This window comes from Heterocephalus glaber, unplaced genomic scaffold (genome assembly GCF_053883595.1).
Source record: "Heterocephalus glaber isolate CG9 unplaced genomic scaffold, H.glaber_assembly_v1.0 deba00001442, whole genome shotgun sequence".
Classification (NCBI taxonomy): domain Eukaryota; kingdom Metazoa; phylum Chordata; class Mammalia; order Rodentia; family Bathyergidae; genus Heterocephalus; species Heterocephalus glaber.
Window position 1 is genome coordinate 54,069,235 of NW_028258296.1, and position 27,342 is coordinate 54,096,576.

At 40.9% G+C, this 27,342-nt stretch overlaps 1 protein-coding gene and 1 non-coding gene across 2 annotated transcripts in view; one reads left to right on the forward strand and one right to left on the reverse strand.

The window, feature by feature from the left end:
- The first annotated feature begins 1,489 nt into the window (after positions 1–1,489).
- Positions 1,490–27,342, forward strand: part of Hmgcs2 (3-hydroxy-3-methylglutaryl-CoA synthase 2) — a 31,613-nt gene continuing 5,760 nt past the window's right edge. Inside the window, exons 1-6 of the mRNA XM_004853851.4 lie at positions 1,490–1,643; positions 16,951–17,405; positions 20,865–20,990; positions 21,705–21,869; positions 23,570–23,735; positions 26,297–26,467. Coding sequence (XP_004853908.2) covers positions 1,540–1,643; positions 16,951–17,405; positions 20,865–20,990; positions 21,705–21,869; positions 23,570–23,735; positions 26,297–26,467 — 1,187 coding nt within the window. The 5' untranslated portion in view covers positions 1,490–1,539. The remainder of the gene's footprint in view (positions 1,644–16,950; positions 17,406–20,864; positions 20,991–21,704; positions 21,870–23,569; positions 23,736–26,296; positions 26,468–27,342) is intronic.
- Positions 18,363–18,469, reverse strand: LOC147827753 (U6 spliceosomal RNA). The gene has a single exon (XR_015452128.1). It is a non-coding gene; the product is annotated as a U6 spliceosomal RNA (small nuclear RNA).

Consider the following 27,342-nt stretch of genomic DNA (forward strand, 5'->3'; position numbering starts at 1 on the left):
GAGACAGGAAATGAAGACTTACTCATGACAGAACTTTGCAGGAGGCTAAGTGGAAGGGCAGAGTGGCAGAACAAGGTGGGAGATTGTTAGGATGATAATGCGCCAAGATGTATGGAGTCAAGAAGCTAAAGATGATAGAAGACTTAGGAGTCCTGGACCTCTGGGGGGCATCTAGAGGTCCCTGACTTTGGGAAAATGAGGTCAACTCTGTCCCCGAATGCAGGAACCACTCTAGTTCTTCTCTGTGTCCTCCACAGAGTCACATTAGAGAGGCTAACTGAATGGACTAATGAGTGGATCCATGGAGCTCATGAAAGATTGGAGTCATGAGAGGAAGGGAGGCAGAGATTCATTTAGAATATCAGACGGGGGAGGGGAAGGGGACTTCAAAAGGATTAAGATGTGTTATGTGCATGTACCAACTCATCATGATGACTGTAATCATTATGTACTGCAAACATGTACTGCCATAATAAAAATTAAAATTATTACAGAAAGAATGTCAGGTAATAGGAACCTTTTCATTGAGAAACATAAGAGCAAAGCAGAAAGATCAGAAGCTGGAGTCAAAAGACATAGTGGAGTTCCTAACCTGCAACTCACTAGCTGTAGGTCTCCAAGGGAAAATATCACCTTTCTACGTATCTCTTATTTAATCCTTCCCCGCACACACACCCTGGTGCAGGAGATCAGCACAGAACCTTGAACGTGCTAGGCAAGTGTTCTACCTCTGCACTACATCACCAGCCTTTTTTAAAAAATTAATTTTATTGGTACATTTTATTGGTACAGCCTTTTACTTTGCCCTTAAAGTAAATTTTTCTTCCTGAGGAGCACATGAGGTTCAAATGACAGTCACCTCTTTGGGGGTCCTGTACCTCTGCTGCAGTACTAATCACATCCTGTTTGGAAATTGTATAAAGCTGTCCAAATAGAATGATGGACAATAAAGATAAAAGAAATATATACTAGGTTCCATATGCCCTAATACCTAGCCCTTTACTTATGTGCCAATATCCATTCCCTGCTACTTAAGGAGCTACTATGAAAAGATTCATTCCCTTTGGTTTTGAAAGATTTTTTATATGATGCATAATGCATTAAAAGGATAACATCTAATACCACAAAGAGGATTAGAGACCAAGAAGTGACAGTCACTGGGATAAGTGGAAAGGGTCCAAGAGAAGCTAGTGTTACCCTCAGGCATGTGAGAAGTAACAAACATCTTTCTCTTCAGGTAGCTGGGCACACAGAAAACTGCCAGAGGAACCCAAGAAAGGAAGAATCAGAGCAGCCAGAATCACACACACCCAGGAACAGGGCAGGTGTGTACATGTTGGAGAGACGATGTTTTTCTTTGGCTCACCCATATTCTGAGTGAGACCTTTGGCCCAGTTCTAGAAGCAGGCTGAGCCTCAGTAAGCTGAGGCGGGGCTTCTGGAGGCAGGAGTCCCATGGTTCTATAAAGCCCAACCAGGAATTGCTAGGCATCTCTCCCAAGGGCTGTGAACTGCTAGCTTTCCACTTGCTTCCCTGGAAATGCAGCGGCTACTGACTCCGGTGCGGCAGGTCCTGCAAGTGAAGAGGGTGATTCGGGAAGCTTCCCTCACACCTGTGCGCCTGCTCCCAGCAGCCCACCAAAGGTAAGCCACCTGGTTCCAGAGGTCTACTAGGTCACCTTTTGAGAAGCAATATAGGACCAGCAAAAGACAGGCAGATGGCTTGCCAGAGGGAAAACTCACTAGACTTTCCAGTCAAAACTGGCAAGGCTTATGTATAGCTTTAGACAAGCAGATTAACTTCTCAGGGTCTCAGTTACCTCATCCAGAGTGACAGTCCCTTTCCCACGGAACTGGAGGATGCCAAACTTCTGACACATGCTCTTTGGGAGCAACAGCATCTTTTACTTCACCAGCTGCAGCAAGCTCCAGAAATATTAGTACCAGGGCCCCCAGCCTCTCCTCCCCTCCACTCTTCTCCCCTGTACCCCAGCTCCTGCCAGGACCTTCAGGACTCTGCAACTACCGTGTTAGTGACACCAGTGGCTTTACGTCACTGCAGCAAGATCTAAAATTGAATGACGATGAGAAGTTGTGCTTTTCTGGGCTCCAGTTTTGTGCTAGAGGGAAATGAAATGTTGAGATGGTGTGCATATGTGTGCATGTGCGTGTGCTTGTACAAGGAGAATACACACTTCCTTTCTTTGTAAAATTCCCTCTAGTTTGTTTCAAGTGCTGGGGTCTCCGAGTGATGATGGTAACACAGCTCTAGTTAGTGCCTTGGGCTCGCAGCCATCTGTGTATCATCTGGTCTGTAAACCATCTGTATGTAACCCCTTTTCTCCATTCTTATTCTGCACTTGAATACTGAATACTGAAAAAATCATTTTGCTCTAGTGTCTTTGCTTCCCTGGGGAACATGGACTTACAGGTGTGGTGTGTGTGCGTGGAGGGCAGTGCTTATTACCTTGTTTATTTTCTCCTGACTCTGCCATGGTCTACATTCCCCTCCTCCATCAAACCCCTGCATACAGATCAAATGTGCCATCTCAGAATTTAACTTGTTTCTGTATTTCTGAGAAGAGGTGTTGACGTGGGTTAGCTTGGCCACTCACCAAGGGACACTGATTTCTTTGGTGCAAATCTTGGAATCCTCACTCATGGTTCTCTTTTCGGTGTACTCAGTTCATCTCATTATCCACGGCCTGGACTAACACTGAGAATGTTCTTTCTGGGTCACCTCTTCTCTAGATGTTTATCCCCTTGAATCTAGGCCTCCTCCGAGTTAAGTCCAACCTGAGAACACACCTGGTTCAGCATCTGCTTCTTTGCCTCTAAAGTGAAGCAAGCTCACACCCTCCACTCCTACCTGTTGTCTCTGTGCCCCTTCCTCTCCTCTCCTCTCCAGGTGCCCTGACCTGTTCCATCACCACTGTAGCCTTGGACTCTTCCCGCCCCTCCAATTCCTCATCAGCACAACTCCCCCATCCGTCCAGGTGGATCTCAAAGGCAAGCTCTCCCACCAAGCCTTTCCTCTTCCTGTCATCATGGAAATCTTGACTTCCTTTGAAGTCCTGCAGGATTTTGCCCACATCCTTCTTGTGGCCCTTGTCACCTTCTGCCTCACAGGCGTACATGTGTTCATCTTGTTCCTCAAGGGCAAGGACATCCTCAGGAACCTGGCCTTCTTCTCTGTCCAGCCTTTCTGTCCCATGGCATCTTCCCTAGCACAGGGCCTGGCATGTGGTAGTTCATTTTGAAACATAAGAGAAAGAGAACAAATGGAGGGCAGGAGTGGAAGCTCGATGCGTGTTCTTGAACCAGGCAACACCAAAACAAATTGATTTTAAATTAAATAAAGTGATCATTCCTTAGAGAGAGTACAAGATTAGTAAAATTAGAAGGATACTTTTTTTTCGTGCTAGCCCTGCTTCATTTTGGTTTCTTATTTTGAGACAGGGTCTCACTAAGTTGATGAATTTCCCACGCTGGGCTGAAACTTGCAATCCTCCTGCCTCAGCCTCCCAGATTGCTGGGATTACAGGCATGTGCTACCACACCTGGCATAGAAGGATACTCTAAACTACAGTGCTCTGATGCTTCTGGAAGCATTTACATGCTGTCCCTGAAATCCGTGTCCATAGGTTCTCCCACCAACACAATCACAAAAGTTAACGGGTGATTGCTTCTTAGACTTGTGCTTGAACCTTACAGAAGAGAGGGAGGGAGGGAGGGCAGGAGAGGCAGAATGAGAATGGATCTGGGAGCAAAAAGCCATCCCAGCTGGTGGTTCCAAGCACTGGCTAACCATTAGCCTTGAGCTACTGGGGAAGTGCCTCCATAAATATTTGAAAGTACAAACTCCAGTTCTTTGGAGGGTACCAAGTAAGGTGGGCAGACAAATGAATGCCAACTCTCTCTGTCAGACACTCATGAACACCAAGCACTGTGTCTGTGGGATCCACTTTGGCCTCACAGTGGTCCTTAAATGGTCCTTAAAATGGCTTTCCTGCTGGGAGCGCTGAGGCGCACAGTCCTGAAGGTGACTGTTAGAAGCAGTCTTCATGAGTCAACATGAGCTTCTGTGGCACTGAGATAACTTTAGAAACCAGGCACCCCAGGCAGTGAAGGGACAAAATATTTCTAACATGAAAAACCACAAAGTTACTCTGAATACATTGCTTCACCATTGTGTGCCTGATTTCACTATCTACGCAATGGAGAATGTCAGGGAATCGATCAGACTTCAGGTACTTTCATGTGGGAAGTAGACATGGTGAGTTTGTTTCTTAGAGCAGGGAAGAGACACTCCAGATTTTCCTCAGGAGTCAAAGTTGCAGAGAAGTGGATCTAGAAAAGAAATGGGTCTAAAAAAGAAATAGGGTTTCTCCTCCCAATTCCACTGACCTCTACCATTTTGTCTCTCTCTCCATTTGGAATTACTTTTTTTTCTGGTACCATGAATCAAACTCAGGACCTTGCACATGTCAGGCAGACACAGCACCACGGAGCTAAATCCCTGGCCCCTGGAATTGCTCTTTCTTTTCTGAGTACTCCCACAGCTCTACTTTATGGTGTATTAAGTATAAAGATGCCTGCTTCCTCCGTTAGGTTATGCCCTTTTTGTGGGCATGAAGAGTCTGTTATTCACTGTTATGTATAAGCTCTTTGTTGGATGTGCTCAATAAATATTGAAGGTAGAAGCGGCAGCATGCCTGTAATCCTGGAACTCTGGGAAGCTGAGGCACAAGATTGCAAGTTTGAGCCCAGAGTGGGCAACTTGGTGACTTAGTAGGACTTTGTCTCAAAATGAAAAACAAACCAAAAAAAAAAGGGAATGTAGCTTAATGTGAAGGACCCATGTTCAACTTCCAGTACCACAGAAAATAAGAAAAGGAAGGAAGGAAGGAAGGAAGGAAGGAAGGAAGGAAGGAAGGAGAAGGGGAAAGAGAGGGAAAGGAAGAGAAAAGAAGAGAGGGGAAGGGAAGGGAAGGAAAGGAAAAGAAAGGCAAGGCATGAAGGAGGGAAAGAGGGAGAAGAAATATTGAGAGATCCAATCAGAAAACATAAGATGACAGCAAGAAGAAAACTTTCTTTTCAAGTAGCAAAATGGTGGGTATGCTTCTGTGTAGCAAAAGGAATGACAAAGGAGAGGGGAAGATAATGCAAGGTACATTTTCAAAATGAGTGAAATTTTAGAAATTATGTCCTATGAGGGCTTCTAACATATACAGAAATAACGCATGTGACAATAATAGCTCACAGGGATAGAGAGGGTAAATAAAATTAACCTAAGGTAAGGCTTTTATATTGTTCAGAAGGTGGTAGTATTGTTTGTTTTTATTTTTAATACATGGTATTTGTACATATTTTTAGGATACAGTGCGACATTTCAATACATGTATACATGTGTAATTATCAGATTGGGACAGTTAGCATATCTATCAGTGCAGATATTCATCCTCTCTTTGTATTGAGAACATTCAAAATCTTCTCTACTAGCTATTTTGAAATATTCAATTAATCTTTTTTTTGATACCGTAGATCGAACTCAGGACCTTGTGCTTGCCAGGCAGGTGCAGAAACGCTGAGCTACATCCCCAACCCTCAGTTAATTGTTGTCAATTATAATTATCCCACTGTTAGAAGTTATTCCTTCTATCCAACCACATCCCTATACGCATGAACTGTCCTCTCTCTATACTTCCCTTTCCTATATCTTTTCTGTTATCTGCTAACCATTATTTTTTTCCTAGTGCTTTGAAATCAACATTTTTAACTTTCACATAATGAGCGAGGATTATGTTTTACAATACAATATTTGTCTTTCTATATCTGACTTATTTCACTTAACATAATATCCTCCAGTTCCAAACATGTTGCTGTAATAACAGAATTTCATTTTTAATGGCTGAATAATATTCCACTGTATATACATACACCCAATTTATTTGCCCATTCAACTGCGGTAGACACCTCAGTTGATTCCATATCTTGGATAGTATGAAGAGTGCTATAATAAATAGGCAAATGTAGATGTCTCTTAAGTTTCAATTTCTTTGGATATATATCCAGTGGCAACATTGTTAGATTATATGATAGCTCTATTTCTAGTTTCTTTGAGAAACTTCCATACTGTTTTTCCCTAATGGTTGTATTATTTTCCATCCTCATCAATAGTGTATGAAAATTTCTCCTCTCTCTCTCTCTCTCTAATAGCCATTCTAACTAGGGTGATGTGCCAGTTAAGCTTGACTGTCAACTTGATTGGCTTGAGAGCCACCCAGAGGATTAGTAAACCACACATGGAGATGGGACCTTAGGTACTATATCTTGTCCCTGGCCCCTTTCTATCTGGTGCTGTTCTCCTGGTACTGTTCTCTGCTTTCCAGCCACCATGAACTAAGCAGTTTTGCTACTCCACACTCTCTACCATGCCATTTCTGCCTTGAATCCAGCTGCCCATGGACTGAATCCTTTAAAATCATGAGCCAAATACACCTCTTCTCAATTGTGTATGTTGGGCATTTGATCCTAGCAACAAAAGGCTGACTAATTCAGGTGAAATATTCCATTATGGTTTTGATTTGGATTTCTCTGGTGATTAGTGATTTTGGGCCTTTTTTCCTATACTTGTATGCTGGTTATTTGTACATACTCTTTGAAAAATGTCTTTCAGAAGCCTGTTTTTTAATCAATTTTTTTTCCTTTGCTGTTCATTTCTTTACATATTCTGAAAATTGTTCCCTGGTCAGATGAATATTTTACAAATATTTTCTCCCATTCTATTTGTTGTCTTTTCAATCTGTTGATTATTTCCTTTGCTATATAGAAGATTTTAGTTTCAAATAATCATATTTGCTAAAACTTTTTGTTGTTGCTGCCTGTACTCTTGGGGTCAGATTCCAAAAATTCTTCACCCAAACCAATGTCCTGAAACATTTCTCCTATGTTTTCTTCTAGTAGTTTCATACTTTCAAGTCTTACATTCAAGTCTTTGATCCACTTTGAGTTGATTTTTGTATAAGGTGAGAGATAGGGGTATGTATAGGTTTTTTCTTCTGTGTATGAATATCCAGTTTTCCCAGCACCATTTATTCAGAAGATTTTCCTTTCTCCAATGTGTGGTCTTCCTGCCTTTGTCAAAAATCAGTTGGCTGCAAACACGTGGATTTGTTTATGGGTTCTTTATTTTGTTTCATTGATTTATGTGTTTGTTTTTATATCAGTACCTTGCTGTTTTGGTTAATGTAACTTTGTAGTTTGTTTTGAAGTCAGGTATTATAGTGCTTCCAGCTTTGTTCTTTTGGTCAAGATTGCTTTGGCTATTCAGGGGTCTTTTGAAATTCCATACAAATTTTAAAGGTGTTTTTTCTACTTCCATGAAAAATGTCATTGGTATTTTGACAAGGATTGTATTTAATTTCTAAATCATTTTGGATAGTATGCACATTTAAACAATTTTAACTTTTCCTGTCTATGAACATGGTATGTCTTCCCAATTTATGTATGTATCTTCTTCAATTTCTTTCATCAGTGTTTTATAATTTTTATTATAGATATCACTCATATTCTTAATTGTATGTATTCATAGGTTTGGGGGGTTTTTTGGTACTGGGGATTGAACTCAGGTCCTTGTGCTTGTGCAGCAGGTGGTGAAACCACTGAGCTAAATCCCCAGCCCTGTATTCATAGGTTTTTTATTTATTTTTTTTTTCATTTGTTTGAGTTTTTTGCTTTTGGTACCCAGGATCGAACTCGAGTCCTTGCACTTGCAAGGCAGGTGGTGGAACCACTGAGCTAAATCCCCATAGGTTTTAAAATAACTATTGTGTATAATATTACTTTCTTGATTTCTTTCTCAGCAATTTTTTATTGATGTATAAGAAGCAAATAATTTTGTAAGCTGATTTTGTATTCTACAACCTCTTTGGTGGAATCTTTAAACCTTGGACTTTTAAAAAATGCTGCTGGGTATCGAACCTAGGGCCTTGCACATCAATTGAGTGTCTTAGTTACTTTTCTTGTTGCTGGGACAAAATGCTCAACACACAACTTAAAGGAGGAAAGGTTAATTTTGGCTCACAGTTTGAAGAAGTTTCAGTCCATAGTCAGGAGACTCTAAGGGAGGGCAGGAAGGCAGATGGGCATGGCAGTGGGAAGCAGAGAGAGAGAGAGAGAGAGAGAGAGAGAGAGAGAGAGAGAGAGAGAGAGAGAGAGCCCTTCCAGGCCACACCCCCAGTGACCCACCTCTTCTGACCAGATCCTTCCTGCAAATAGTAAGTCAGCTATAAACTCAACAGCAGACTAACACACTGATGACTGTCTTGGCCCCCAAATCCAGTCACCTCCCCAAAGTACTACCTATCAGCACATGAGGCTTGGGATGGGGGCCATAACATTCTGCCCCTGGTCCCCAAAAGATGCATGCACATCCCTTTATACAAAATGCATAAAATCCCTTTATACAGCTCTAAGAATTGCCAAAGTCCTAACAGTTTCAGCATTGCTGAAAAGTCCAAGTCCAAACTCTCCTCTGACATTCAAGGCAAACTCTGAGCTGTATGTCTCTGTGAAAATCAAAAGAAAGTTAAGCAGTGATGACATACAATGTCACAGGTAAATATGAGGGGTCTTGTACATGTCCTCAAGCCATTTTTCCTATTGTCCTGTTAGAAAGATTTGGCTTTAAAAAATGCTAAAATAGGGAGAGAGAAAGGAAAGGGACCAAAGCAAGACCAAAGCCTAAAAGCACAAACATTAAATCCTGTAGTTCCATGTCCAGAACCCAAGGCAAATTATGGTGAGATGTGAACTCCAAAGGGCTTGGGTGGCTCCACCCCTATAGCACTTCTGGTGGTTGTAGCTCCCATGGCTTCTCTCTTGGGCTGGATTTGCTTACTTCTTGTGGCTTTCCTCAGATGGTCCATGTTCCTAGCTCCTCCAACCTTCTGGGGTCTCCACTGCACTTTTGGCCTCACTCTAATAGCTTCATATGCTTCCCACTCAGGGGCACACTGCCTGACTGTCCAGGCCTTCATCTAAAATTTGGGTGGAGGCTTCCCTCATTACACAATTCTTACATTATGCATGCCACTAAAACTAGCACCTTACAGATAATGCCAAGGTCTACCACTAGCTGGAGCAGTAACTGGGCCCTTTTTTCTGGGCAAGGGGGTGGGGGGGTACTGGGGATCAAATTTAGGACCTTGCACTTGCAAGGCAGGCAAAGTGCCACTGAGCTAAATCCCTGGCCCAAGTGGGCCCCTATGTATCGTGCCAGTGTTTGCAGAGGCCTCTGTGTGCCTGGATGACTGACCATGGTGCACTGAATCCCAGATAACCACTTCTTTAGGCAACCCTTCTGAAGCGGAGGGCCCAGGGGCTTTCCTCTCAAAGCAAAGCCTTTTTTACTTTTGGATCCTTGAGCCTGAGAAAGGTGGGGTCTTGCTCATGACCTCAAGCCATTTTTCCTATTATCTTGCACAAATTTGGCTTCTTTTTAATGGTAACCTTTTCAGTGGCCAAGCTGTCTTCTTCTCCAAGTTTTCTGGCCACAGCTTTACTGAAGCTTCCTTTCTTGGGGAAACTGAAATTTTTTGAATGCGTTTTTTGCCCCTGATAATTAATATCAAGGTGGCTAAAAGCCCCCAATAGTGCCCATGTCTGCCTTGAAATTTTCTCCACCAGATCAATTAGTCTACTTCCTTTAATCTCAGGCTCCTGAAAAGCCTCAGAACATAACAAAATGTAGACAAATTTACTACTAGAGCATAACACACATGATCTAGGGTTTAACTGCCAATGGAGTCGTTGTTCCCAACTGAAACTTTCTGAACCTAGTTTTCTCTGTCTGTATTTCTTGACCATTCTGGTCTTCTGGGCTCTGACCAGAATCTCCTTTCAAGCTTAGCTTACACTATTTTGGGGCTGCTTCTCTAAACATTTTCAAACTCCTTCCAGAAACCAGCTTCAAAGATTTCTGAACTACATGGTCAGGTAGTGTCACGGCAATGACCCTACTTGTCTGGTACCAAAATCTGTACCAGTTAATCTGTTAGAGTTCATTAGAGGGACAGATTTACAAAGTAGGCTTACAATGGCTCCCTATAGATTTAGAGGTGGAAGAATGAAAAGGGGCCATTTGTACACTGGAGAGCTAGAGAACTTAGTTGAAAGCCAAAGATCTGGAGCTCACTGCTGAGTCTGGTGCAAGCTCATATTAGAAAAACCAAAAGGTCTGTGTTGGAAGGCTGAAGTTTGTGCTGGAAGCCTGAAGGAACTGGAGGTGAGTGTCCAAAGGCGAAGGTGAAGGCCAGAGCTCTGCCGAAGGAGCAAACTCAAAACATTATCTTTACCTGCTACTGACACTTCAAGTATGGTACGGCATGTGTTTAGACATCCACCCAAAAGCCTCATGTGGTCATAGGTGGGGCTTTTTTAGAGGTGGCCAGATCTAGAGTGTGTGATGCTAGAATTGATATGGTGCAATGCTAGGATCAAGGGCACTAGGATTAAGGATTTGAGTGCTACCTGCCCTAAGTAGCCTGGATAAGATCTAAGAGATTAAAAAGAGCTGTGGTCAACTCTTTCTGGGTTTGCTATCTTCTTCCCACCATGAGCTGTTTCTCCTCTGCAATGCCAGTCTACCACACCACCCTGCTTTGAAGCCAGCCAGTTATGGACTGAAACCTCTACAAACTGTGAGCTAAATCAATCTTCCCCTCTTTAACTTTGAGTGTCAGGTATTTTGACTCAGCCACGAGGGAGAAGTAACTAAGAGTTTGATACCAAGAGTGGGGTAGTTACTGTGGCTGTACCTGACCTTGTGGTTCAAAACCCTTTGGGAGCACCCAGGAAGCTGCCATTCTACTGCTCCCAGGGCAGAGGAGGTGAGCCAATCCCAGCACCCAGGAGGAGGCTCCCTGGCCACCATTCCACTGCTACCAGGGCAGAAGAGGTGAGCTGCACAGAGACCAGCAGCACCCCTCACCCATCGGAATGAGAATACAAATAAACAAGCCTCAAAAACAGACTGCCAGATCACCTACAGCAACCCAAAGGGAAACGAGATGGAAAAATCTGATACTCAACCAACTGGACTCCCTGAACTGGCAACAAAAGAGGATCTGGCAAAAATGAAATCAGAAATAATTTCTCTGATAACAGCAGAGATTGTGCCCATAGTGCAAGACATGATTAATAAATCTAGAGAAGACACATGATGGAATCCCAACACAGGAAACAAATGGAGTCCATAAAACAGATACAAACAGATTTCCAGAAGATTAAAAACTCCATCAAAAGTCTGCACAGCAGAATGAACCAATGTGAGGACAGAATTTCAGGTATAAAAGATAAGATTAGAATTAGTGACCAGGAAAAGAAAAATTTCTTTAAAATTGTAAGGGACCACGAGAAATCAATCCAGCAGAAGCTAGATGATGCAAACAAGAATAACATAAGACTGATTGGAGTCAATGAAGAAACATAAGACAGTGCAGATGACATAAAAAAACTGTTCACAGAAGTGATGACAGAAAACTTCCCAAGCAGGGGAAAAGAATTTGACATACATATAAGTGAGGCATATAGGACTCCAGCTGGCCTTGATCAAAAAAAATCTACACATAGCCATATAATAGGATTCCAGAAACCCAGCAGAAGAACAAATTTCTACAAGCAGTGAGAGAAAAGAAACAAATAACATACAAAGGAAAGCCCATCCGAATCACAGCAGACTTCTCAATGGAAACCCTCAAGAGAAGAAGAGCTTGGAGTGGCATATTTCAAGCCCTAAAGGAAAACAGCCTCCAACCCAGATTGATGTACCCTGCAAAACTATCTTTCAAAATGGATGGAGAAATAAGATATTTTCATGATAAAGAGCACCTTAGGAACTTCAGGAATACCAAACCAGCACTCCAAAAAATTTTAGACAATATCCTAGGAAAAGACAACAAGGATCAGGATCACAACCCCAGGAAGCCCAGCAGAATGAATCTGTTGGGTGTGACAAATTAAATGTAAAGGGGGGGAAATCCAACAAAAAGAAAGAGTCATGAACTTCATCTCCCTAATGAGTGTATAATTCAACCTTGTGATTGTACTGATTAGTATTTTTCTGATTCTAGTGTTGCACACCTTTCCTTGTGCTATGCTGGCTATTTATCATCTTCTTGTGTCTACTTTTTAATTGGGTTGTCTATTAATGAGCTGTAAGAGTTCTTTATATATTCTGGTCATAGGTTATATGCATTGTAAATATGGTCTGTTTAAGGGCTACTTTTCATTTTAACAGTGTCATTTCAAGTTCTAAATATTGATGGAATCTCATTTATCAATTTTTTTCTTTTATACATCATGATTTTTTGAATCCTAGGAAGTTCTTGCCTACTCTAAATTCATAAACATTTTCCCTTATAATTTCTTCTTAAAGTATTATAGTTTTAGTCTTTCATATTTAGGTTCATAGATCCTTTCAAGTTATTTTTATGTATGGAAATAAAGGGTTTAGGTTAATTTTTTATATATGGATACCAGGTGTTCTAGAGTCATTTGCTGAAAACACTATCTTTTCCTCTGCTCTTGAATTGAGTTTATATTCTACAAAATGTTAATATTAAATAATCTTTCAAAACTCAGTGGAGGGCCGGGGATTTAGCTCAGTGGTTTTGTCGCCTGCTATACAAGCACAAAGACCTGAGTTCGATCCCTGGTACCAAAAAAAAAACCTTAGTGGAACATATATGTTTTCTACATTCTCTGTTTTATTCCAATGATCTATACGTCTTTCCTTACAATAACACTGCCTTGATTACTATAGCTTTAAAGGAAGTCTTAAAATTAGTTACCAAACGTCTTCCAACAATGTTTTTTTTTTCTTTTTCTCTTTACTTTTCTAGGTTCTTTGTACTCCTACATAACTTTTAAATTTCAATATCCAATTCTTCATTTATAGCAAGTATACATAGACATGAATTTTTATATATACTTTGTGTTTTCTAATCCTGCTAAATTCAAATACAAGTCCTAGGGGCTCCTAGAGATGTCTTAGTATTTTCTCTGTAGATGATCATTTCATCTACATATAAAGATTTTGCTTCTGCCTTGCCAATCCTATCCTAATTGTTTCATTTTATTGCCAGAATATTTTGGTTTAGGCCTATGTTTCAAAGTTTAATGGACAGATGAAGAGTAGGCATATCTGCCCTCGTTCCCCACCTTAGGAAGATAGCATTATATCTTCTCCATTTATATAAGGCATTTTTGCTGGAAGTATGGAGTACATGTCTTTGATCTGTTGAGAAGGTTCTGCTCTACTTCTAGTCTCCTGATAGCTTTTACCATAAACAGCTGTAGAATTTAGTCCAATACTTTTTCTCCAACTAGTGACAGGATCATATGGCTTTTTCCTTTCCTCTGTTAAAATGATGACTTTTGGGGGTGGATCTTCCAATGCTGAACCAACACTGCCATCCCTATAACAAAACCACTTTCTACATCCTGCCAGATCTGACTTCTAATAGTTTCTTTTGTTAAACAAATTTCTATCTATGTTCATACATTTTTCTTCTATTATCTTTATCCAGTTTTAGGATTAGCACAATGTTGAGTTCCTAAAATGAGGGGAGAAGTGTTCCTTCTTTTTTCTGCTTTAAATGTTTGATATAATTTATCAGTTAAAATGTGTATGAACCTGTTGTTGTCATATAGGTAGGTTTCAAGCTAGGAATATACTTTCTTTAATAGGTGCTATTCAAATTTTATATTTCCTCCAGAGTTAGTTTCATTAATTTGTCTTCCAAGGTACTTCTTAGAAGTTGTCAAATTTATTTCAAAACAGATTTTTGAAATATGCTTTCTATATCCTTTTAAATTCTGTAAAATCTGTGGTAATGTTTCCTATATCTTGATATTGTAATTTTAAAAATGTATAATTGATATTGTGTAATAGGAAGAAAAGGTCTAAAGGTCCAGGGGAAGTAGGAGGGGTAGGGGAAAAGAAAAAAGGCAAAAGAAAAAATATGGGGAAAGGAAAAAAGGCAAAAGAAAAAATATGAGAAAAGGAAAAAATGGAAACAAAGTCTTTGCAAATAGGGCAAGGTGGAGGAGGTGAAGCGAGGGCAGGGGAAGGGGTAAAAAATAAGAACCAAGATACTCATGTAATGGCACAAGATCCCCATGAAGAATGTAATTGTATTTTATACCTAAAATGTACCAATAAACTTAATGGGAAAAAAAAAACCCTTTGGGATTGGCTTGTGGAAAGAGTTTGGAAATGTTCAGAGTTGCTGACTGAAAAAGTATAGTTGGAATGTATTAGACTGTACTTGATGGGAGATACTCATCAGTGCTCAGAAGACCAGAAGACTGTAGAAATCCTGCCAGTAAAGACTAGGCTTGGGAGATTTCAGTTGGAAAGGACTGCACTGGCTTTTTGAACTCAAGTCAATGAGTGTTATACCTTAGCAGAAATTTTGTACGCATTTTTCTCATGTTCAGAGTTTTTGCCTGAGACTAAGATTAAAAGCAGCACATTAGTCTTGCAGAAGAAATTCCAAGGTAGTCTAATGTGGATGTGGTGGCATGGCTACTCTTGGGGGCTTTTAGCCAGATTTATGTTAAAAAATAAAGAGCAAAGAGCCCAGCAGAATGATTCAGAATGTTGTGAGATTGGCCAGAAAGGAAGCTCCAGTAAAGTTGTGGCCTGCAAAGATGCAACAAACAAAGGAGAAATTGGTCGCTGAAAAGACTAGTAAGAAAAAAATCAAGTATTTCAGAAGAAGACAATGGAAAACATGGCCTGAGAACATCACAAGAATCAGCAGGACCCCAGCCTTTGTAGCCTCAGTGTTGCAAAGGTAAAAGACTTTGCTTTGAGAAGAGAGCCCCAGAGCACCATGTTCCAGGTGGTGGTCACCTAAGGAAGTTGTTCCTTGGGATTTGGTTCATAAGCACTGGACCCTTACAGCCAAGGGATAAGGAACCCTAGCTACTGCTCCAGCTGGCATCAGACCTTGATATCATCCATGTGGTGCTGGTTTTAGGTGCAGGCATAATGCAAGAGTTGTGAGGTCAGGAAGGTTTCCACTCCAATTCCGGAAGAAGGCCTGGATGCCAGGCAGTGTGTCCTTGAGAGGGCAATGTGTGAAGCTGTGAGTACAAAGCCTAAGGTGGAGTGGAGACACCAGAAGTTAGGAGAAGCCAGGAGCGTGGATCTTCTGAGGAAAACTGCAAGGCGGGAGCAGAGCCAGCCCAAGAAAGAAGTCATGGAAGTTACAACCACTGGAAGTGCTATAGGGGCAGGGCCACCCAAGCCCTTTGGAGTTCACAACTTGCCACAAATCGCTGTGGATTCTGGAAGTGGAACTGTGGGATTTAATGTTTGTCCTGCTGGATTTTGGTCTTGCTTTGTTCCCATTCCTTGCTATCCCCTTGTTTGTAAGTTTTGGAATGGAAATGTCTATCTTGTGCCATTGAATGTTGAAAGTGTTTAACTTTCTTTTCATTTGTACAGGAGCTTGTAGCTAAGAGTCTGCCTTAAATGTCAGAGGAGACTTTGGACTTGGACTGTTCAGCAATGAGGAGACTGCTAGCACTTTGACAACTCTTAGAGATGGGCTTTTGCATAAAGGAATGCACATGAGTCTTTAGGGGACCAGGGGTGGGATGTTGTAGTTTGTGTCTAGATGTCTCTCCAAAGCCTCATGCAGTCATAGGTAGAGCTTTTTCAGAGATGACTAGATCTAGCTCAAATTGATTCATGGTGCAATGCTAGGATCAAGGGCAATAGGATAAGGGTATGAGTGCTACCCACCCTAAGTAGCCTGAAAGAGCTGTAAGTTTCCCCTAGCTTGCTTGCTTTTGCTGTCTTCTCCTTGCTGTGAACTGTTTTCTCCTCTGTGATGCTCCTCTGCCAAGGTACCCTGCCTTGGAGCCAACAGATTATGGACTGAAACCTCTACAAACTATGAGCTATATAAACCTTTCCCCCTTTAATTTTTGGTATCAAATATTTTGCCCCAGAACAAGAAAAGTAACTAAGACATTCATTTAGGATGAAAAACTAACTTGCTCTTAATTCAGGGTTGATTTTAAGAAAGTAGATATTGTGTGCTTAATTTGCTTCTTTGTAAGGTTATCATATATCTCTGAGCCCTTCAATGGCTTTCCCACATCCCCACTTCACTATAGTAGTCTGTTGCAAATGTGCCAGTTAAGTTGTTATTTTTTGTTTTGAAGGGAAGCATGTCATGAATCTCTAATCGCCCATCTTGCTGATATCACTTCCCTAGTAGAAGTACTAATTTAAATTATATTACAGTAAGCTAAGTATGCATAATTTAATTTCTAAGATCTCCACTTAAAAGAGAGAGAAGAGATAAAATGTAATAAATATTTTCTTAATCACAAAGAATTTAGTAAAAGGGGAGTAAAAGAAGAAAGAGTATAGAAGAGAAATAGAAAGAGAGATGGTAGGCTTAATTCAAAGTATATTGGTAATTACAAAAAATATAAATGGACTAAATTATTCAGTTAAAACACCACTGTTGTAAAACTTGTTAAAATTTTTAATCAAAAGACTCAACTATATACAGATGACAAAATTCACATGTTGAATATAAAGACTGAGAGATTGAAAGAATAAAAGGCCAAAAATAAAAAGACTCTAATAAGCTGCAAGCATACAGGACAGAATTACCATACAACCAGGAACAAAAAAAGTCAGTGTAGCTAAACTGACATCAGGAAAAGTAGACTTTATGATAGGAATATAAGGATAAAAAGAACAATTCAACTGAAAGATATAAGAATACTAAATTTTTATTCACATCAGAACATAGCTTCACAACGTATTAAAATATGAATTCAATGATTGCTGCATTATTGTCTTTGAGGAAACTGGTACAGACCCTTAATGGAACTATGATTATTATCTTCATCACAGGTTATTTACAATCTCTGCTGCCCCCCTGGCCAAAACAGATACGTGGCCAAAAGATGTGGGCATCCTTGACCTGGAGGTCTACTTCCCAGCCCAATACGTGGACCAAACTGACCTGGAGAAGTACAACAAGGTGGAAGCAGGGAAGTATACAGTGGGCTTGGGTCAGACCCAAATGGGCTTCTGCTCCGTCCAGGAGGACATCAACTCCCTGTGCCTGACGGTAGTGCAACAGCTGATGGAGCGCACAAAGCTCCCATGGGATTCCGTGGGCCGACTGGAAGTCGGCACTGAGACCATCATCGACAAGTCTAAGGCTGTCAAAACGGTGCTCATGGAACTGTTCCAGGAGTCAGGCAACACTGACATTGAGGGCATAGATACCACCAATGCGTGCTATGGTGGCACTGCTTCCCTCTTCAATGCTGCCAACTGGATGGAGTCCAGCTACTGGGATGGTACGTGCTGCCAGAGGCATTATGCAGGAAAGGAGCTTGGGTCAGAGGTTGAATCCTTGAAGTTTTGTTTCTCAGTTTACCAGCGTTTTGCCTGTCTGCTTCATGGGACTGGTAAAATAAATGAATAAAATCATCCATAGGATATAAAATACAGTAATTTGGCTGTCCATATACTCTATATTTACTAAATTCAAATCTAAGTGCACATATGTAATCCCAGCTACATAGGAGGTTGAAAAAGAAGGTAGCAAGTTGAATCCAACCTGGGCAACTCAGCGCGACCCTGTCTCAAAATAAAAATTAGAAAGGGCTGAGAAGGTAGCTCGGTGACAGAGTTCTCCTGGGTTATATCCTCAATACAGGGCAGGGTGGGAGAAACCTAGGACTAAAAACTATGGAAACCAGAGTAAACATTAATTATAAAATTAATCATAAAGTTTAATGTTGCTGGGGAGCTTAGAGATATCCTAATATAATATTCTTTTCTTTAAAAAAAGAGACCAAGAGAACTTTAACAGTTTATCTCTAAGTGCGGAGCAAGACAGTGAACCCTATAAGCCCATTCATTGTTTTCATTTTCGTTGTGTATATGGAGGTCCCAGGTGCTGTGAGGCAAATGAGAAATGTTCAGCCCCTGGGGCCAGAGAATCTGGGCTCAATTGCTTTCCATAGCTTTCACTGTTAGTGATCCCTTTAATGTGGGATGTTCTTGTCTCTGTGTCATCAAATCTGTCCTTACAGTGCTTCTCCTACTTGGCATTTCTATTATCTTTAGCAACCCCTACCATTATTACCACCAATTTGTTCAACCAAGTGTGTAGTTAGAGGGTAGAAATGAAGGGCAAGGGACATCTACCAGCCTTTAACCAGCAACTAGAGAGCTTGTTCTTGGGAACATGGTCAGCTTGAAGTGTGTCCCTTCAAGTGAGTAGATTCTGCTGAGTGACTGTGCATTCCCAAAGACAGAGCCATAAATGCATGTTTTGTGTCATCCTTGAGCAGGGGCCATGCTAATCTTCTCTGTATTGTTCCAATTTTAGTATATGTGCTGCCGAAGCGAGCACTATAAATGCATGTTTCTTTAATGCAACATGCTTTCTCACGGTAGATGCCATGTGCTTAGTTCTTGGTATAAAATAAAAAACCAAGTTATAGAAATGTGGACTTTTAGGGTATAAAACAAAACAGAAAACACACATATAAGCTTGAGCCTGAGCACCTGAACTACGCACTTGAAGGTGAACTACACCCCAAGACCAAAAGAAGCCAGTGTGGCTGAGATCTCTGCTTCTGACCTTGCTGACGTCCACCAGGGCCCTCAGGTGCAGGGACTCACCAGGGAGTTCTGAACCATCCCAGAGAAGACAGCATGGTGTGAGGGAAGGAAAGAGTGGGACTGGCTGGAAGTTGCCATGTTTTATTGTCTTTTGAAAACTGAAAGCTGTTGAAGCTTATAGGTGGGAATAAAAACATAGACACACTAATGGTTGTAAAGTGAAGAAGAAGCCTCCTCCACACCACCACTTCCCAGTATTAGCACTAACATTTTCTACATATTCTTTCAAAAATTTTCTGTATGCCTGCAAGCATACACATATCTATTTAGTTTTAAATATTGTACATACTATTCTTCATCTCTGATCTCTTAGACCTCATTCTATATCACCATATATAATGTTTACATCATTTTTTTTTTGGTACCAGGAATCAAACTCACAACCTTATGCTTGCGAGGCAGGTGCAGTGCCACTGAGCTAAATCCCCAGCCCTACATTATTCTTTTTTGAAACCAACATATTTTATTGATGGCTATGTCAAACTTCATTTAATTAGTTCCATATTGGTGGATATTTAGATTGTCATATTTTTCCAGTTATAAAATACATTTTAAGGAACATTTTACAATAGCTTTGCATGCTTATGGCAGTATGTTGTAAATATAAAATCCTAGGAATGAAATTGTAGGATATATTGATTTAAATATGTAATAATATGTGCCAAATTGCTCTCCAAAATGTTGTACTAAATTGTATTCCTAAAATAGACATTATCAAGTCTTGTAATATTTGTCAATTTAATAAGTAAAATAATAGTGTTTTGGTTTGCCTTTCCTTCATTATATGAAAGCTTGAACTTTTTTATGATGCCTATTGGCCATTTTTCTATTACATAGCTGGCATTTCAGACTTTTAGAAATGAAGGGAAATAGTTTTTTGTTGGCTGTAAGTGCAGTAGTACTTCTCAGTTTTTCTTTTGACCTTGTTTCTCATAGGAGGTTTTGGTTTTTAGATAGTCAAATTTATTGATATTTTTGTAAATGACTGCTAAGTACTTTTCTATAGTATCTAATTTTTTTTAAAATGTGAGTGAAAATATATATACTTATATACATACATATACACACACAAAAGGATTATTTCCCCACAATTATACACTTATATATACAAACATGCACCACATGTATCAGTGGGGGTGGGGGGAAACAATAGTGTTTTGTTGTGGTTGTTATAATTCTTAAGACAAGTTCCTTGGACTTCAATGGACTTGGGTTGGAGTCCTGATTCTGACTTTTTATCCTATCATTTATTAGATATGTGGTTTTGAGCAAGTGACTTAAGTTCTTTGTGGCTCAGTTTCTTCATCTGAAAAGAAAGGTAACTATATCTGCTATATAGGCTTATCAGGAGGATCAAATTACATGAAAATTTGGCTCCCAAGACAGGGCTATGGGTGAATGCTGGGCTTTCTCACAGGCTGACAGAATACATAAATCTAGGTGGCAAACGAGTTTATTCTTCCAAGCTCAAGTTTTAAGGGCAGTACTTTGAACAGTAAGCACATAATCATCAAGACAATTTCTTATTAATAGTCCATAAGAGAGTTAGTTACTATTAATTATTGATAAACTTTTCCACAATGAAAGTGATACCAGGCAGTTCAAAGCACATGGCTTAGAGTCCAGCCAGAACTGGGTGCAAATCGCATATTCACTATGTATGTGATCTTCAACAAGTTATTTAATCTTTCAGGAGGCCAGTGGCTTCATCCACTCATGTAGATGTTTACTACCTAATTGCACTGCTTTAAGGATTGTCTGAGGACAAGTAACATCTGGCTCCTATTTTGAATGTTAATTTCCCTCCCTATTCCTTGGCCTTCCTTGATTTGAAAGATATTCAGGATCACGGAGTGCTGTAAGGTGATTGGCAAAAACAAGTGCCAATTAACAAGTTTTTATTGAATTCAGAAATTAAATTCTGAGTAAATGAACATCTTACAACTAGGATGTGATGGCACTTTACATTTCAAATGCATATGAGTTTTAAGTGCCACAGGCCTGGAATTATTTGTTTTGTTCACCACTCTACTTCCAGTACCTAAAATTGTGGCTGGCACCCAGTGAGCAGTCAGTGAACTCTGGATTTGGTGATGAGCACGATTTTTCATCTGTCTTTGCAGGTCGCTACGCGCTGGTGGTCTGTGGAGACATTGCAGTGTACCCCAATGGTAATGCGCGCCCCACGGGTGGCGCTGGAGCTGTGGCCATGCTGATTGGGCCTAACGCCCCTCTAGCCCTGGAGCAAGGTTTGTAGTCAACCATGATCAAGAGACTGTGCACAGCATAACCAAACACAGAGTTTGCCCAAGTAAGCATACCCAACAAACAAACAGACCAAGCCAGGCACAGTGGTGCATGCTTGTCGTCCCAGTACTTGGGAGGCTGAGGCAGTAGGATCACCATGAGTCCCAGGCCAGCCTGGACTACACAGTGAGTTCTAGGCCAGGAACACATACCAAGACCTTGTCTCAAACCAAAACAAAACATCATAGTGTACTCAGTCTGGGTTTGAGGATGCTATCAGTTGCCTCCCAAAGGGTGTTCTGTTGAGCAGAGGGTAAGTAGGAAACAAAGAAAGAGGGAGCCAGTGAAGATTCCTTACTGGAATAATGGTGCCTGCAATGAGTGATATTGATGTGAAGAGGAAATGAAGTGAAGTAAACTGGCAACTGATGCTGAAATAAACCTGATGTAAGGTGAGTCTTTCTCTCGAGAATTTTGGCTTCTTTTCCAGATTTTGCTAAACCCACATGGGTGTGGAAAGGGAAATATAAGCCTCAATTGTGCAATGCTAACAGTCTACTCAGCTCCTTTCGAATAGGTGAGAGGTGAAGAGTAGGCTCTGGTTTGGCCATGGGAGACAGGCAAAAGCCAGGAGCTCTTTACGTGGCTCTCCCATCCCCTCTGCTGGAGGTGGGCTGCATTCTGGATTCCCTGACACCCTCTGTGTGCCTTTCCAGGACTTAGAGGAACCCACATGGAGAATGCCTATGACTTCTACAAACCAAATTTGGCCTCAGAGTACCCGTTGGTGGATGGCAAGCTCTCCATCCAGTGTTATTTCCGGGCCTTGGACAGATGCTACACATCATACCGCCGAAAAATCCAGAATCAGTGGAAGCAAGGTATAGGACTTGGAGGGCAAACAGTGGGGCTTTGTTTACATGGCCAAGAATCTGTACCTACAAGCTTAAGACATGGACTCTTTTCTCCTTCCCTGAAAACAATGTCAAGAAAATTGTTTCATATCCCCTTTTTGCACTCTTCCTGGGTTAATGCTAAAATTCATTTCAATTTCATTTAAATCCAAGTATAATTTTGCATATAATGTGAGCTACATAAATGAATAAACAATGCAGAGCCGAAGCCACCAGTGTGAAACCTGTAGGTGTCCCCAGCTGGGGGAATACTGTCGTGAGACAGAGTGGCCACATCCTAGTGAGGCTGGGATTTGTTTCTGTTTAAGTCAGGCACAGCTGGACTTTTGGTTTGTCTGATTGATATTGCAAAGTCTTATGTATGCTTTCTGAATACTGAAGTATGTAGTATTCTCTAGCTGGTGGTGTTAGAGGTTGATTTTATCTTCACCTTTAGTTTTTGAATTGTCTGGCTACAAAATAGGTGCCAATTTCATACTCAGAAAGAAGAAAAGAAATATTATTTTTCAAATACAGAGAAATGTCTTTTAAAAAAATCTCTACCAGCTTAGCCATCTTGGTCTAGATGAGCATAGCAAAAGGTAGGTTTTAGCTATGAAAAAAGATATAAGCTGGAGAATCAGACTGTGGGAACTAGGGGGTGTCCCTTTCCAAGCACCATGGGTGGGCTGTGGCCTGCCAGAGCTCAGCCCAGTGGCTAAGGACTCAACTCAGGACTCTCTGCCTCTGCCCATCCACTGTAGAATTGCTATTGGCCAATTGCTCTCACCTCTTCTGAATTCCCAAGGCATTTGAATTTTGCTTCTTCCTTGCATACAGAGTTTGTATGGATGCTTCTTTGAATCACAGCACTAAATTATAAACTTTGCTAAGAGCAGAAGTTTCATTACCTTCCTTTTAAGAGTAAGAGGCAGCCTCAGGGTGCAGGCAGAGCCTAAATCCAAAGCTGATCTTTTTTAAATTGAGTGATCATGAACATCTGACTCAATGCAATACTTTAGAGTCTGTTTCCCCTCTGGAAAAGTGAGAAAATGATACAACACAAAGTTAATTTGGAGACTGTCTTAGTCACTTTCTTGTTACTGGGACACAATACCTGTAAAGTAAAGGAGGACCAGTTTATTTTTTTCTAACAGTTTGCAGAGGTTGCAGTACATAGTCTGCTGGCTCCTGGGCAGGGTGGCATGGCAGAGGGCACAGTAGAGGAAAAGGTGTCCACCTCACAGTGGTTGGTAAGCACAGAATGAAGGGCAGAGCTGGGGAAGAAGAGAGACCCCTCCAGGTCACGTCCCCAGCGACCCACCTCTGCTGATCCAGCTCCACCTCCTAACACATTTAGCTATAAACTCCCGTAATTCAGTCACCTCCCAAAAGCTCCACCTATGATCATGTGAGGCTTGGGGAGACATCTAGATATAAACCATAACAGAGACAGTATCTGTCATAGAAGTTGCCAATAGTAGATACAAAGATGTTTCTTTTCCTGTACATAAATGATATTCATTAAACACAGGAACAATGAATGAGCAACCCTTTCGTTTATTTGCTGGAGGTAGGAACTAGGTCTCTGAGAAGCCTAGGGTCCCTCAGCATACTTAAACCTCAGAGGGTAGGTCAGTGTGGCTTACCATCGTGGCACCTCCTCGCTTTCACACTTCCCTTTCCAGATGGCATCGACCGACCTTTCACCCTTGACGATATACAGTATATGATCTTTCACACACCCTTTTGCAAGATGGTCCAGAAATCTCTGGCTCGCCTGATGTTCAGTGATTTCCTGTCATCCAGCAGTGCCACACAGAACACCTCATATAAGGGACTGGAGGCCTTCAGGTAAGTCCTCTTTGTGGGAAGCCTTGAGGCTCCTGAGGGATAAATAAGGAAGCAACTTCCTAGAGTCTGAACTACTAGCACTCCTGTGAAACGTCCAGCTGGAAGGATGGCAGCCCTGATATGGTGGGATGAGATGGGCCCTGTCGGGGTGAGGTCTTCCATGTGTCCTCCCAAGGGAGCACGGTGGGCAGTTTGGCTGCCCCTCTGGACAAGCGACTGTAAAAAGCAACAGAAAATCATACTATAAGCTCTTGGTATGCTGAAATAAATGTACCCCGTGACCCCTGCCCCAGATCTCACAGACTACATGGACACAGACACACAGAAGCAAATACTCGCAGTACTTCGTGGCCACTTGGTGAGCATTGCTTCACATTCTCACCTGCCACTGTCTTAGGGTTTTTCTTTGGGAGCCTCAAGTTTTCCTATCTGTAAAATGAACATAATGCTGCTCACCTCTTGAGATATCAAACAGCAAGAAGGCGGTCTGTTGGTGCACTCCCCCAAGACACACAGAAAAGAAGAAAACAGAGCTCTCACTGAACAGTGGATCTGAACCAGAAAGTTCCTCAAAGAAGAAAGGCATAATAATCTCATATGAAAATGTGCATACTCATTAGTTTTTAAAAAGCAAGCAAGTAACCATTATCTTTACATAGTTTTTTAAATTTTTGAACACTTAGAACTGATGAAGCTATGGGGAAATGGGCAAAAGTGAATGTGTAAACTGATACCAATGTTTTGAGGAGTAATGGGAACATGAAGCAAAAGGCTTAAAGATAGTTGTATCTTTCAACTTATTACTTCACTTGTTTGAAACACCACTGAGCTGTTCATTGCAGTATTTTAACTAGTGAGGAACACAAGCAAGGGGACTGGCTAAAATAGGATATGTCTTGTTAGGAACCATTTTTGCAGCCTTTAAAAGTAATGTTATAGGAGCTTAAGGGTATAGTTTAGTGTACTTAACATGAACAATGCCCTAGGTTCAATCCTCAGCTCCAAAAAACAAAATAATAATAATAATAATTATTATTATTATTAAATAATGTCATGGATATGTAATATGTAACATATATTATGTGTATTAAATATGATTATTTCCTTCTTTGCAAAATTGGGAAAATGATACAACATAAGGCTGTTCTGGAGATGTTTCTTTCCCTTTTCTATATGTAGAGGATACTTAGGAAATGCATGTAAAATGCATGAACAAACCTTATGAGTATTTGCTAGATACACATATTCTGAGCTAAGAAAGCATGCTAAACCTGGTGTTGTGGTGCACACCTGTATCCCAGCACTTGGGAGGCTGAGGTAGGATTATGAGTTTGAGGGTAGTCAGGATTATGTGATGAGATCCCGCTTCAAACCCAAGGCTGGGGAAGACATGCTAGACACAATGCCTAGTGTGACTTTATTTCAGATTTTCTAATAGACTGTAGGAAAGTAGGGATGGGTTCTATAAGGAATATATAGCCTCACTGTTTTCTCTAATTGACAGGACTGTTAATGGCATGTTTTCCTTTGTGCATTTTGGTATTTTTAAATATTATAGGCCAAATAAATACATGAAAAACTGCTCACCATCATTGGCCATAAGAGAAGTGCAAATTAAAACTACACTGACATACCATCTTACCCCAGAAAGAGTTGTTATCATAAAAAATCTAATAATAATAAATGCTGGCAACTAAAAATATGAATTTCATTTGACCGAGCTGTGTTCCTTCTAGGTATCTTCCAAAAAGAGTTAAAAGCATTATACCCATGTTTATAGCAGTACAATTTATAATAGGTAGATCTTGGAAACAGTGTAAATGTCCATCAACAGATGAATGGATAAAGAAAATACAATAGAATACTACACTGCCACAAAGAAAGATAAACTTGAAGCTTTGTAGGTAAATGGTTGAGAACATAATGTTAAGTCAAATAAGTCAGAAACACAAGCTCAAATATTGCAAGGTTTCTCTTATATGAGAAATGCAAATAAAGAATAAAATAGAAGAGAGATAAATAGGTAATAGGGAGAAGTACAAATACTTTTCCAAACTACAAATTCCACTGATTTAAAAATATTTCAGTATATATGCTAGTTGGTTTTATTTATGCTACTAGTTTATCTTAGTTCGTTGAAAAGAAAGATTTGTGTTATTATTTGTTTGTTTCTTTTTCATAAGACTCTTTTTGGTTTATGTCTTATACTCTAAGTAAGTACTTTGAAGATAAAAGTTACACAGTGTAATAACTATTATTATTCTCATATTATTTGATTATGTAATTTTGATTTTTTTTATAAAATAAAGAATTTTACCAAAAACAAAAATATTGTAGGCAGGCATGGTGGCACATGCCTATAATCCCAGCATTTGAGAGGCTGAGGCAGGAGAATTGCTGAGTTCAAAGCCAGCCAGAACTACATAGTGAAACCCTGTCTCAAAAAACCAAAAGATGAAATAAATACTTAAAATACGTGCCCAAAAGCCTTGTCTCCAGAAGCTGCTCCTTTCCCCCTTGTTCCCTCCCTCCCCACCTGGCCACCTCTGGCTGCTTCACAGGAACCTAAAGCTGGAAGAAACATACACCAACAAGGATGTGGATAAAGCCCTTCTGAAAGCCTCCCTGGACATATTCAACAAGAAGACCAAGGCCTCCCTCTACCTCTCCACACACAACGGGAACATGTACACCTCATCCCTGTATGGCTGTCTGGCCTCGCTTCTGGCACAGTGAGTCCTGCGTCTGGCCCACCTCCTATGCCCCCAACCCACTGTTCTGAGAGGCCAACCAAGTTTGGTTCCTCTGGTGAGTCACACTTGTAAAAGAAAGAACGAGAGAAGGGAGAGAGGAAGGAGGAAGGGAAGGAAGAAGGAAGGAACTCGTTTCAAAGTGTATGCACAGGCAGATTTACCATCTGTGTTGAGCAGTGGCCTCCAAAGCCAAGTACAGTAAGTCTGAGAGGTGCAAGATCACCTGGGTGCAGCCCAAAATAGTAGAACTTGTGTGCATTTTTGGTCTCATCTATTTAAAATCTCTATGTTTAAGAGAATGTGGTGGCTAAGAAAGTCTAGCTTAGTCGCGTGTCCTGGCACACATCTGTACTCCCAGGGCTTTGGAAAGCTCAGGCAGCAGGATTGCAAGTTCAAGCCTAGCCTGGGCAACTTAGTGACACCTGGTCTCAAAGTAAAAAGCATGAAAAAGGATTGAAGATGTAGTTCCATGGGAAAGCCCTGGGTTCCATCGCTAGTGTCACCAAAAAAGAAGGAAAGAAGGAGGGAGGAAGGGAAGGAGGAAGGAAGGAAGGAAGGGAGGGAGGGAAAAAGAAAAAAATCTAGCTTGAGTCCACATCCTAGGTTGAAGTCTATTTACTGTTTTTTGCCCTTCAAAAAACACTTAACCTGGGCTGGGTGCAGCGGCATGTTCCTACAGTCCCAGCTACTTGAGAGGCTGAGACGGGAGGCTATCCTAAGCCCCGGAGTTTCCTGGGCAACATTGAGGCACAGTTTCGAATAACAAAGCAAGCAAATGAACAAGCAAAAACAAACACCCTGATTGTGCCTCACTTTCCCCATCTCTAAAATATGTATAATAACAATACCTGCTT